Source organism: Danio rerio, chromosome 22 (genome assembly GCF_052040795.2).
Source record: "Danio rerio strain M-AB ecotype USA chromosome 22, GRCz13ab, whole genome shotgun sequence".
Taxonomy (NCBI): Eukaryota; Metazoa; Chordata; class Actinopteri; order Cypriniformes; family Danionidae; genus Danio; species Danio rerio.
The window spans coordinates 8245538-8260050 of record NC_141042.1 but is presented as its reverse complement, the minus strand read 5'-3'; the positions used below and the strand labels follow the sequence as shown (position 1 = coordinate 8260050).

Genomic DNA, 14513 nt, shown 5'->3' with positions numbered 1-14513 from the left:
ATCAATATTGATGGGCGGGGGGACCGCACTCCTACGTCAAGTTGCAGTCGATCTAAACACCGATCCAATTGGTCCACCGTTTTTATCTTGTTAAATTTTAAAAAATGGACTGGGTGTGTTTATATCAGCCCAATATGACGGTCTGTACACTATACTTACACACATGTCAGTCCAAACAGCTTGAAAAGTAGATTTTTCACCATAGATGCCCTTTAAAAGCAAGTAAAGTAGATTTAAACCGTTGTTTACTGCTGTCAAAATGTGACTCTTTATACACATCAAGCTGCCGACCGGAAGTTTGAAGCATCCTCCTTAGCCATACACACAAAGCATCATGGATAATTTTGCATTCTATGAAAAAGGTCTATACTTTTTACATTAAGGATGTCAAACTCAATTCCTGAAGGGCCGCAGCTCTGCACAGTTTAGTTCCAACCCTAATTAAACACACCTGATCAAACTAATTGAGTCCTTCAGGCTTGTTTGAAACCTACAGGTAAGTGTTGGAACAGGGTTGGAACTAAACTGTGCAGGCTTGCGGCCCTCCAGGTATTGAGTTTGACATCCCTGCTTTACATCTACACTTACATATATAAAGCAAGCTGTTTGCTTTTAGCTCTCCTCTTTTCATCAACAGCTCTTTTCATAATGCTGTATAAATTAAGAGTATAAATTCTTATTTTTAACTCTATAATATTTGCCTGTGAATGGTGCTTGCCCTCTTGCTAGTTGTCAATTACATTTTTACATGCAATGTAAAACATCTTTGTTTCAAGGCACATGATTGGCTGTTTGCATGTGCGTTCACTTATAAACTCAGGATCAATGAGTTTACGTAGAAAGATGATGATCAGTGTGAAACTAATCCTGTAATTCAGTCACCATAGGCTTCTGCTCTCTGAGAAAAAAAGACTCATTGACATGTAGATCTGTAAATGTTTGTTTCCTCTCAGTCAAACCTTTGAAAACTGTTTACTTACTCTAATGGCAACCATTTCTTTCTCTGTTTTTTTTTTTTTTTTTTTTTTTTGCAGAAATCATACCTAAAAAGTACATTATTGACGGAAGGATAGATGAATCTGTCACACTAAACCCTGATATTGAAATACAGAGAAATAATGAAATACAGTGGATGATTGGAGATCAAGACTGTCTAATTGCTAAAATGACCAGAGGAGCTAGAAAGATAACATACCATGATGAGAGATTTAGAGACAGACTAGTGCTAAATGAGAAGACTGGATCTCTGACCATCAACAACATCACTATTGAAGACAACAGAGATTATAAACTGAGGATCATCAGCAGCAGTGGAACCACTGAAAATAAATTCAGTGTTCTTATCAAAGGTGAGTCATTTGTGCTTTAAAAAACAGATTTGCACTGAATTTTAAGAGTTAATATAGTGTGTTAATGTAATGTCATTCATTTTGTGTTTTCTTTGCTCCAGTCATAATTATAGTGACTTTACAGAAATTGACCATGCAGATTAAAAAGATAATTCACCCAAAAAAGTTTCTTCCTTCTGTTCAACACAATTGAAGATATTTTGAAGCTGGTATTCATTGACTTCCATATTGGTTTTTCCTACTATGAAAGTCAATGCTTATACAATGCTTTCTTCAAAATGTCTTGTTTTGTGTTTAACAGAAGGAAGAAACTCATAAAGGTTTGGAACTACTCGAAGGAGAGTAAATAGTGAGTAAATGTTAATTTGTGGGTGAACTATCCCTTTAAGTAAGGGATAAAGTACATCCAGTTATATTCTTTTATTAAAATATTGTTTTTGTCCATATTGTATAGTTATTAACATGTTTTATTTGCATCTACAGTTTGTTCTTATTCTTATATATGCAGAATATTTCTGCCTCATTGTATCCGATAATATTTTACTGAATCTCTTGTTATAGTGTTTTCTTTATTTTTATTCTGTGACATGCAGGGAAGCCAAGTTTTTTTTGTGAGGGAGATAGAGCTGTTCTACAGTGTGCTGCAGAGATACAGACTGATGAGATCGAATGGAGGTTTGAAGGTGAGGAGTCTCCCATAGCTGAAGTGGAAGGTGGACAGATCGTTCCATATAATGGTCCTAATTGGAGATTCAGAGACAGACTGGAGGTTGATAAAAGTAATGGATCACTGACCATCAAGAACATCAGACGTGAGCATGAGGGGCTTTATCAACTAAAGAGAAAGAGTTCCGGCACAGCAGACAGTTTCTATGCATTCACTGTTACGGTCTATGGTGAGTATTATAAATCATTAAGTGTTATGGTGTCTTCCTCATATATTGCTTTTCTACTGCTGGTAGTTCAGCTCAAAGTGTACAGACTCCAGTAAGATTGAATCAGTTCAGATGAAAGATTAAAGAATAAAGATCTCTTATTAAACCACATCATTAATGTTTTAATATTCCAGTCATAATCAAACACTGCAGACACAATTAGTTGTGAAACTGGACAATTTAGTAAGAAGGCTTAACCATAATCATCAAGTCTTTCTGAAACTAAAAAGCTTTTTTGTGTATGTTACAAAATGAGTTCATCGTATCTTCAACCTTAACCTTGTGCAGACTACTTAAAGGTGCAGTAGGTGATCTGCCAAAAAAGCTAACACCAGTTCACCAGTTAGCGCCCGCACCGTGCAGGAATTACATTAATTACTCAGCCACACTTACATGCTATTTCAGAGTGAATATTCAGAGTAGCATGGTAAACAGTATAGGAAGACTGTCATTGTTCAAAAATGACCCAATGTGAATATAAAAGCAACTTCAGCTCAATAAAGCAGGTTAGGCGAAATAGCGCTATTTACTGGTGTTTTGTTGTTAAACTAAATATAAATCTACATTACCGATGCTGTCAAAGAACTGTATGAAACTGAAAATAATCACATCAATTTTTCACCAGGATATTTCAGTGGCTGAACATCACATCTGTGCATAAGTCATTCATAACACAACACAATCTAACATAAGCTTAGCCTGACTAAAATAGTTTCAAAACAGAACATTACCTGTCTAACAGTAATACTTCAGCGTGTTTTTCCTCCAGCGTGCTAAAGTGACTCCAATATTGATTGAGGTATTTAAAAGTTTCAATTCAGAATTTGATTTCTCCCGGTCCGTCTCATGACCGCGCGGCCGCTTTAAGAGCGAATTATACCCGCGCCTGGCTTTACAGCAATCGGCCTGAGCTCGGCTGTCCTTCGGCACCTCCGGCTCCGACTGGGCATCTGCAAGAGGCCCGCAGCTCGCTCGGAGCGCATGCGTTTGTAATGCAGACGGGCACGCGCTAATGGAGGATCTGCGTGAACACATGCGCAGAAGTCGGAATCTACATTTGTTGACAGACAGTCTGACCAGCTTATCGGATTTAAGGGAGATGACGGTCCGACTCTATTTAATTGGATGAACAATTTTTAGTGTTATGCTTTACCCAGAATATAAAAATACATATAAACACATTTAGATCATTTACTGTAATCATTACTATTGGACTGTCAAGAGACTTTCAACCAGCACAACAAAAAATCTTTCTGAAGACAATCACCTACTGCACCTTTAACCATATTTGACACAGGGCTCTAAATGATCTACACAATCAACATGACCATCAAGACTTTGCAACTTCCTGCAGTTTATTGAGGTTTTTGTCTAGATTATTTAGTTAAGATACTGATTCAACAATTCTCTTACTCCTTCTTTACTGAATTGTATTTAAGTTTGTGTTTTTGATTTGGTTTAGTCTTTTATAGTACTGTAGATTTTCATCATTAAAATAAAATTTAGACTTCTCCTTGTTTATTGTCTGCCATCAGATATGATGTTGAAATACAGCGGCAGTGTTCCCGACCTGTTTACCGTTATATTGTGCTCTGTGGGTTCTTCAGTATAGACACACACACACACACACACACACACACACACACACACACACACACACACACACACACACACACAAACAAACACACACAAACTAAAAAGCAAACCATATTACTTGCATGAAACTTACAGGTATGCAAATTACAAAAAATAAAAATACATTACTGATACTCTGCTGCCTGATTTGCTGGCATGTTGATTCTAATCGGGAGCAGTTTGTTTCATTAAGTTAGTTTGTATTGTGTAGGATTTACCATGGCACTTGTTTTTCTGTTATATTAAAATGCTACTTTATTTTCACTTTGTGCCACTCTTTCAATCTATGTGTTAGTGGGACAGTACGTGTGTGTTTCATACATCTTAGTGAATATTTGTTTGGGTTGGTTATATATTTGGGAAAAAAGAGAATATGATTACTTAATCGATGATGATGCTCCATTTAAATGGCACAGGATGGCATAAGCCTTAACTCTCAGCAGTTGTTTTCGATCCCCATTAGATCACTCTTAAAAAATAATCAGTCCAGTAGGTGGCGCTGAACAACAGCAGTATTAGTTCAAAGACACACTAATAAAGCAAGCTGTTTCCTTTAGATCTCCTTATTTCATTAACAGCTCTTTTCATCTTGCTGTATAAATGTTTGTAAATTCTTATTTTTAAGCCCATTGTCTTTGCAACTTTTTATTTTTATCCCCACTCTCTTGCTTGTTGTCAATCGCATTATCTTTATGTTTCAAGGCGCATGTTGGGCTGTTTGCTACTAATGTCCCGCCAGCATGTACGTGCGCTTATAAACTCAGGATCAAAGCCTGAGTTTACAGAGAAAGATGATGATCAGCGTCATGGTACCAACAAAGCCTGATATTGAGTTTGTCAATGTGAAGCTAATCCTTTAATCCAGAGTTTGTTCGGGCACCTGCTCTATGAGATAAAACACATTGACATGTTGATCTGTAAATGTTTATTTCCTCCCAGTCAAAACACTGCAAACTGTTTACTTGATCTAATGTCAACTTTTTTTCTCTGTTTTTTTATTTTTTATATGCTGCTCTCACACATGAAGATTCCATTATTGTTGGATGGGTAGGAAAATCTGTCACACTAAAGTCTGATACTGAAATACAGAGAAACTATGAAATACTGTGGCTGATTGAAGACCGTCTAATTGCTAAATTGACCAGAGAAGCTAGAGAGATAACATATCTAGATGAGAGATTTAGAGACAGACTAGTGCTGGACGAGGAGACTGGATCTCTGACCATCAACAACATCACTGTTGAAGACAATAGAGCTTATAAAATGAGGATCATCAGCAGCAGTGGAACCACTGAAAAGAAATTCGGTGTTCTTATCAAAGGTGAGTCATTTGTGCTTTAAAAAACAGATATACACTGAATTTTAAGAGTTAATATAGTGTGTTAATGTAATTGTCATTCATTTTGTGTTTTCTTTGCTCCAGTAATGATTATAGTGAACTTGCAGTAATTGATCATGCAGATTAAAGGGATACAGTAGTTCACCCAAAAGAGTTTCTTCCTTCTGTTCAACACAATTGAAGATATTTTGGAGTAAGCTGGAATCCATTGACTTCCATATTTGTTTTTCCTACTATGAAAGTCAATGCTTACAGGATTTATTCAAATATCTTCTTTTGTGTTTAACAGAAGGAAGAAACTCATAAAGCTTTGGAACCACTTGAAGGAGAGTAAATAGTGGGTAAATGTTCATTTGTGGGTGAACTACCCCTTTAAGTAAGAATAAAGTATATCCAGGCGGTTGTTATCTGCTTTTATGTTAACATATAGTTTTGTCCATATTGTATAGTTATTAACATGTTTTATTTGCATCTACAGTTCTTATTCTTACATATGCAGAATATTTCTGCCTTATTGTGTCCAAAGATACTTTACTGAATTTCTAGTTATAATGTTTTTTCTGTCCTTTCTGTGACATGAAGGGGTTCCAATGTCATTCAATGAGGGAGATAGAGCTGTTCTACAGTGTGCTGCAGATATACAGACTGATGAGATTGAATGGAGGTTTAAAAGTGTGGAGTCTCCCATAGCTGAAGTGAAAGGTGGACAGATCATTCCATATAATGGTCCTGATAGGAGATTCAAAGATGGACTGAAGATTGATGAAAAGACTGGATCACTGATCATCAGTAACATCAGACGTGAGCATGAGGGCCTTTATCAACTAATGAAAAAGAGTTCCAGCACAGGACACAATATCAGTGCATTCGATGTTATGGTCTATGGTGAGTATTATAAGGCCCAATCCCAACTCTATTTTTGTACCCTTACCTCTTCCCCCTGGCCCTTAAAAGTGAGTGTTAAGGGGAAGGGCTTCAAAATTTACTCCTAAGAATTGGGACATTACTACATGTCATCGCAATCTCTTGCTTCATATAAGATCAGATGATGGCGTTAGATGTGTGTGCTCTGCTCGACTCAGCTCACACAGCTCAGTTTTACGTTAATTCGGATGTACAAAGAGAATATGCGTGGGATTCCGCGTACGCGGTGTTTCATACATCTGAATTTTTTTTTACTGCATATGCACATTTACAGCTTTGTCCAAATGCAATGTTTTGTATGAATTTAATGCAAGTGTTTGTACATGAGGCCCCTGGTCTTTATAAAACTGAAAAGCTTTTTTGTGTATGTTATAAAATGAGTTCCATCGTATCTTCAACCTTAACCTTGTGCAGACTACTTAACCATATTTGACACAGGGTTTTAAATGATCTACACAATCCACATGACCATCAAGACTTTGCAACTTCCTGCAGTTTATTGAGGTTTTAGACTAGATTATTTAGTTAAGATACTGATTCAACAATTCTTTTACAGCTGCATGACTGAATTGTATTTAAGTTTGTGTTTTGATTTAGTTTAGTTTTTTTATAGTCATGTTGGTTCTCATCATTATAATACAATTTAGACTTTGGCACTAGCTGATAGTCAGAAGTTAATGTAAATGACTGAAACTGTGTTTAGAATTATTTAAATACTTTAATGACTCAAATTATTAAACTTAACATCGAGTTTCCATGTTTCTTCAGTGTTCATAAATAAAGTTCAATTCAGAGGAAAGAATAAGTGCATAAACAAAACTGATATTATCCAAAAGAATCAAAATATTGTCAACTGTGTGTTCTGCAAATGATCTTGGACACTTTATTTTTAATACAAATTTAATAGTAAGTTTTGTCATTATTTTTGCTTCTTTAGAAATGATTAAAACCTTTCAGATCTTCTTTTAATATCCATCTCGGTTTCAGGTTCCACAGGAAACCAAGTGAATGATTCAGTGACTGAAGAATCACCATTGTTGTATGAAGATGATCAGAATGTCGTGTATGAGAACGAGAGGATGAGTTCACTTTAATGAGAGAAGACACGCCCACCAATGCCAATCACTGTGACATCATCAACATTTAAAGGTGACATACTGTATAGTGAATTGATTCAGTTAGTTGAATTATTTTGTATTATCTACAGGTAACAGTCTGTGTTTTGGCTGACAAACTTCTGATGACTTAAAAACTTTAAACTGATTAAGAACTTATAAATAGTACATACACATAGTACACAATAGTACACACTTACCTAAAGTACATGCAAATATTGAAAGCATGCTAACTAAAAGTCCCGTGTGCAACTTAACAGTCTTATAGATTTTCAAGAGAACGAGGAAACAATGAGGTTTGAGGCTCATGAGGTATGGCTGTTTCCATGTACGCAGCGATTATTATTCTGTTATTCCTAGGTATAACCAGATTTTCATTATAGCACTTTTAAAGCTCCAGCTACAACCACAAATCATATTTCTGCTTTTCTGAGCTTCTACAATCCGTCCAGTGAATGTAGGAAACAAACCTGTGTTTGATCAGCCGTTAAACTCGTGCGTGCACGTATGTGTATGTGCGTGTGTGTGTATAAAAAGATTCTGTGTTTAGATGGAGATGGAAGTGTGTTGCTAAAACACTGTCATATCATTTTATAAATGTTACTCATCATATCTGTTACTCTGTTAGTAGTTTAATTCTCAGAGCTTTGATTGAGTGTGATTGTAGACAGCGATCAGCTTTTATCATACGTTTTACCACAGCAGTGTTTCTCTAATCATTGCGTTAGATGTATTTTAATTTTAATAATTAACACCAATATCAGGATAATGGCACTGTTTTTGGGTCTCGGGTATGAAACCCACATTTCAGAAACATCTTGACCATCAGTGCCAGACTTATATTCAGTCTATTATTGTTACACGTTTATTGAAGAAGTTAATCAGCTGTAACTCTTATATACAGTATTTTACTTTTCATTTAAACTTTATACTTTTCATTATTTACTATTATTGAGTCTATTATTTCACTCTCATTTTATTATGCTTTAAAATGTTGTTCTGAAGTGAATCTTCTTTATGTAAATCTGATCTGTGTGTCAAATTTAGTATATAAAGGACTTTGTATTTATGCTGAAGCACTTAAACTAGCCTTTAACTAAAGAAGCTCTTGTTCAACTCGAGCACTTACTGAAGTGACGTTGCACTGTTAAAATTGCCTTTGATTTATTGATGAATCTGTTGGTCATTTTTGACGACTGCATGTTCATAATGAATACATGTCAAATACTTACTGAAACTTTCTGTCCTCAAGTTTAGTGGACGATTATTGTTTCTAGTTTTGCTTTCTAACAACTGTTTTCACACAAAACGCTTAAAAATGTATTCAATTGGTATTCAAGTCAAAAATAATAAAGAAAATTTGTGTGAAATTTGTGTTGGATTGTATTAATTTATTTTTTCTACTATTAGTTTTCTACAACATGTTTTTTAGAGAAAAGTGAATCTGGGAAATGGGAATGAGGGGAAAAAGCTGCATAAAAGTGAATAATATTGCCTAGTCCTGTTCAAAGTAATCCAAACTAATCTGAAGATGACATGAGACTACATCATTGGTAGTTCAATTATTTACTGAGTTTTGTTATGAAATTTAACTAAATTATAATGTTAATGATCAGTTGTGTTTCAATGATAAATCTTAAGACTCACTGCATTTATCTCCTGCCAAGAAAAGGTTTTGTTGATGAACTTCATCTTTTTGAACACCAGATGGCAGCAGAGGTGTAGAAAACAACACATTCATTTTTGTAATACAGGCCTTAGTTAAAATCTGTGCATAAAACGCCTATTGTGATTTCATTATATTCATCACTTATCTTGGTGAATGTAATGTTAATATTTCAGTAAACAGATAAAAATAAAAACCAATGTACTGAACTCTCACGTGTGAAAATGTAAAACAAGACAACGGCTATATCCAGAAGCTGACATTTGAGTTCAAAATTAATTCATTAATTAGCTGCATTTTTTGTATTTCACACTCAAAAACAGACGTTACCTGAACTGAACCAAAATGATGAACAAAATGCTATGAGTTTCACATAAGCAGTAAATGGGAAAGAACGTCCAAACGCTTTTACACACCTGCACATTCAGTGTATATTTAAAGATTTTTATATTTATATTGGGACTGGTCAGTGTTCAAAATGTTTAGGCTCATCAGTGGACCATTTTAAAAAGCAGTTAAAAGCACTAGAGGATGCTAAAACAGCATCAAAAAATCCATATATTACTCTAAATCACATTGAAAACATATAGAAATATCTATATGCTATTATATTTGATGCTTTCAAATACATTTATATTTACAGACATAAGAAAATCAATTAAATAAAGGGTTAACTCGTGATTAAACATTACTGAAAATTAGACCTTCACGGGAGCTTTTAGGGATGAGCAGTTCCAAAAACATGATCAGACTATAATAAATAGATGAAGAAAATATGACATAGTTACACACTTACACACTTAGTTACACACTAGAAATTTTCGCTTCTATTTTAAACCTTTTACATCCTAAAATAACTTGTTTTCTGTGTTCAGTCACTAGTTGGCACTTAAGCAGGTCATTAGTAGAGGTGTGCTGACTATGGAATGCCAAATGAATGGCTAAATTAAATCTAAATTAAAAATAAATACATTTACAAAGAAAGGTAACAAAAGCTAATACAAAATAAATTAATAAACATACAAACGAATTAAATAATACATTTAAACTATATATATATATATATATATATATATATATATATATATATATATATATATATATATATATATTTGATCCTATTTGTTAAGATATGAGAGTGAAACCTTATGGTGTAGAAAAACCTTTAAATGTAGAAATAAATAAATAAATAAATCTATAGATGAATCAGTGGACATAAATAAATCTAGAAATAAATAAAAGAAATTAAATGTAGGGAAAAAATTATGGATATAAATGTCAAAAATATTGTTTCTTTTCAACTTTTCTTTTTACATTTAATTATTTACTTATTTTTATAATATAATAGTTAAAAAAAACTGATAATTTTATATCCCACGTTGACAGACATATATCTAGGCTCATAAAATAAGTATAACACGCATTCATTCATTCATTCGTTCGTTTATTTTCTTTTCGGCTTAGTCCCTTTATTAATCCAAAGTCGCCACAGCAGAATGAACTGTGTATCCAGCACGTTTATACGCAGCCGATTCCCTTCCAGCCGCAACCCATCTCTGGAAAATATCCACACACACTCGTTCACACTTATACACTACGGACAATTTAGCCTACCCTATTCACCTGTACCGCATGCCTTTGGACTGTGGAGGAAACCAGAGCACCCGAAGGAAACCCACTCAAACGCAGGGAGAACATGCAAACTCCACACAGAAACGCCAACTGACCCAGCCGAAGCTCGAACCAGCGACCTTCTTGCTGTGAGGGGACAGCACTACCTACTGCGCCACTGCGTCACTCTTGAACATAACACTTACAAAACCAATAATAGACATTAAGTAAAATCTAGTTGTTATGATAAAGACAAAAACAGATTGTGAGGTTTTGTTTGTCAAGTTGTCATAAAAAAAACAAAGCCGTCTTTACATTTAATATATCATAGCTGAGCGAATTGCATTTATTGACAGTTGTTATAGGTCGCACAAAATCTCATTCTCATTCATTCATGTGTCACATCCTGATTATAAAGGTTTAATGACAGTCTTATGAACACCCACTTTCATTAAAGTGTTACTGCTATATTTTACTGTACCTTACACTGGGAAAAAAGGTATATGTGGTTTAAATACATAAAAAAAATAATAATAAAAAACATTCAAAGAAGGAAGTGCAGTTACTAAATCCACCAGCAGGAGCAAACAGACCATTTTTGACAATACAGAGACAATGAATGCACATCATAAATCAAAATGCATATATTTTTTTAATGAGTATTTTGTATGGATATGCATTTTTTAAAGTAGGTTATTATTGGGGGAAGACCATTTCATTTTTTATCTCTGGAATCACTGAGGATTTTAGTTTTCTTCAGTAATGCTAAAAAAATAAAAATAAAAAAAACATTTAATCAGAGTTCGGTGAAGAAATTGAAGTCTTTAAATACTGTAATAAAGTCTGATGATAAAATTAAACACACTACAGATCACTGAGCCATTGTGCCGCCTGACTCAAAACAAAGACAATAACATTCTGTTCTATAATATAATGACACTAAATTGTGGCTTTGTGTGGCAATTTAAATTTCAGAACAGGAGATTGTTCCAATAAACATTTTAATAAATGAAGTTTGTACAAATATCAATTTCAGTGCTGATGTAAATGTAAACTCACTGCTTAAATTAAATACACATTGTTTTTCTTTTTTAAATATTTCCTAAATGATGTTTAACAGACCAAGGAAATTTTCACAGTACCTGTATGTCTGAAAATATTTATTTCAGCTAGAATAAAAGCAGTTTTTAATTCTTTTTTCATAAACCTTCTTAAGGTCAAAATTATTAGTCCCTTTAAGCTATATTTTATTTAGATAGTCTACAGAACAAACCATCATTACACAATAACTTGCCTGATTACCCTAACCTTCCTAGTTAAGCTAATTAACCTAGTTAAGCCTTTAAATGTCACTTGTGTAGAAGGGTCTTGAAAAATATCTAGTCAAATATTATTTACTGTCATCATGGCAAAGATAAAAGGAGATATTATTAGAAATGAGTTATTAAAACTATTAAGTTTAGAAATGTGTTCGAAAAAACCTCTGTTAAACAGAAATTAAAGAAAAATAAATCAGGGGGGCTTATAATTCAGACTTTGACTGTATATACACAATATGTACATCTTATACATAATTAAACAACACAGGCTCATTGCAAAGACATAGACATGTATACATTTCTAAAAAGCTCGACTTATGTAGCCAGAGGCACGTATGGCTGCATTTCGTCTTTAAAACAAACGCTACAGGGCGGTATGATGCCGCCAACGGCCTCTGTTCTTTTCACGGTACCAGCTGACCCCCAGTTTGCCCAGTGGCTTGCCACATACGTCAGTGAACTTGAGAGGTAGAATTGGGCGATGTCAACCAATTTGGCATCTTAAGATGTCTAATGTGAAACATTGCGATGGACGATGCTATCGTCGTTCTAGGCGGCGTGAATTATTTATGAATTATTAATCAGTTCATAACAAATTAATAATTTGTAGTCTATTGTTTAAACTACCTGACCTGCATGGTCTTTGTTTTACCCATAATCAAATCATAAAGAAATAAAGATAAAATACACACAAATTACCACCAGTCAATCACTTTTTACACAGAATTCTGCATTGAAGAGTGATCTGTGCCGTTATAATGGCGTTGACAAACTTGGTTGGTAAAAAAGGTGCACAACCAAAAGCAACCAATGAACAGTATCTAAGGTTTTTGGTAAAATTACGAAGTACAAGTGTGAAAGCGAAAGATTAAAGCAGTGTACTGATGCTCTGACACGTTACCTGATAGATTCAAAAGACTTAAGAGTCGTTAGAGACAAGATGAAGTAAATATCATGCTTAACAACTACAGTGAGACTCGATTCAGCAGCACATGCTTGATAATCTGTCGGGCGTGCACTGCTCTCTGGAGTTTTGTGCTCAAAGCACCCGCTGATGGCCTGGAGCTCAATGTGCGCATATGCTGCAGTGCATGCCTCTGTGTCTCGTGATGTGCGATTTTAGTGGTTTAGTGTGTAAGGAAGGCTGTTAGGAAATGCTAGGTGAAACGCCAGTGTGAACGTGGATTGTTTTTTAAATGCCATTTTAAAACTAAGATAGTGTAAACAGGGACTAAGTGTGTATTTTTTGAGATCGGGTTGCTGCTGCGATGGGGCCAGGGCGTTGGATCACGCTGGCTCAGCATTGTGATGTCTATGGGCTATCGGCGATGGACAATGGCATCGACTATCGATTCAACACTTTTAGAAGGTGGAGTAGAGTTGATCGTGACGACAGGATTGGAGTCCGGCAAAGAACAGTCCGAGAAAGCAGGTAAGACAAAAGCCAAAAAATAAAAGAAACAAGTAAATAACAGGGTGAAAACGTGGTAAGATCTGAAAATGTAGTAAAAATCAGGCAGCTGCAAGGGCTTTTCTTTTTCATGATTGCTTTTGTCGGTTGGGTTAGGGTAAGGGGGTCAGTGCTTTTGAAAACATTGCAGGTGGGTTTTTAAGGAAGGGGGTCGGTGGGTGGGTCAATCAGTTGGTCTGTCTGTCAGTCAGTGTGTCATTCAGTCACATCATGCTCTGGTGGATTTACGTGAGAAAAGCAAGCACAAATGGCACGCATGAGAGAAATTTGAGATCTGAAGAGCATACACAATGGCCTTCGGAGGATTTGCGAAAACAAAAGCTGCAAAAAAAAAAAAAAAGTAGCTCTCCAGAAATGTATACAGAGGCACGTATCCATAATGAGGCTGATTGGAAATAAAGGATCTTACTGCATTTTGATTGTTGGATCAGCATAAATGATCTCGGTATTACAGGTCTGAAGAGTTTAAAAACGAACAAAATACTCAATGAAATGATGTTTGAGCACTGTTTTACATTTAAATATACAAAACAGGTAAAAGTAGGTATTATATTGCTTCTTGGTTTGTGTTTCTGCATTTTCTCCAGATGCAAAAGATCACAATGGCAGCTAAAGTCAACAGAGATCCACTGGCAGCAGAAATGATCCACACTTTCCGAAGTACTGAGGTTTCTAGAGAGTGTGATGGAGAGCTTCATTAGTGAGAGTAAATGTGTATTTAAATGAACAAGAAATATCATTGTACCTGGACATGGCTGACAGAGATCAGTGTTGTTGAGTTGTATGGTCTGGTTGCTGATGGGGTTGTTGATCACACAGCTGTTGGAATCATCCAGACAGACGATCTCCAGAGGTGATGTTGGACAATACATGGTTTCCTTTGTACCAGCAGAGACTCGCAGTGCTCACATTCATCACTGAACACACCACTGAACAATACTGCACTGATAAAGAGTTACTGAGGACTGGAGCAGACAGGCAAGCTGGAAAAGAAAATAGATCATGTTAAAAATTACTAAGGGCCCTTTCATACACCCGGCGCAATGTGGCTCAAGGCACGGCACAATACTTGTTTGCTAGTTTCAACTTGGCGCAAGGGTTGTTTTGAGACGTTGCGCCACACTCTTTAAATAGCAAATGCATTTGCAT

At 35.3% G+C, this 14513-nt stretch overlaps 1 protein-coding gene across 3 annotated transcripts in view; it reads left to right on the top strand.

Annotated features, from left to right (window-relative positions):
* The window catches only part of LOC103908669 (cell adhesion molecule CEACAM3), a 132207-nt gene extending 123540 nt beyond the window's left edge, over positions 1–8667 (top strand). The window contains exons 7-11 of one of the 3 annotated variants that reach the window (XM_087303349.1): positions 1035–1349; positions 1943–2245; positions 4947–5240; positions 5841–6143; positions 7170–8667. In XM_087303349.1, the coding sequence (XP_087159475.1) occupies positions 1035–1349; positions 1943–2245; positions 4947–5240; positions 5841–6143; positions 7170–7276 (1322 nt within the window). In that variant the 3' untranslated portion in view covers positions 7277–8667. Of the gene's footprint in view, positions 1–1034; positions 1350–1942; positions 2246–4946; positions 5241–5840; positions 6202–7139 lie in introns of all 3 variants that reach the window. The other 2 variants (XM_087303350.1, XM_087303346.1) reach the window with 2 other exon arrangements.
* The last annotated feature ends 5846 nt before the right edge of the window (positions 8668–14513 follow it).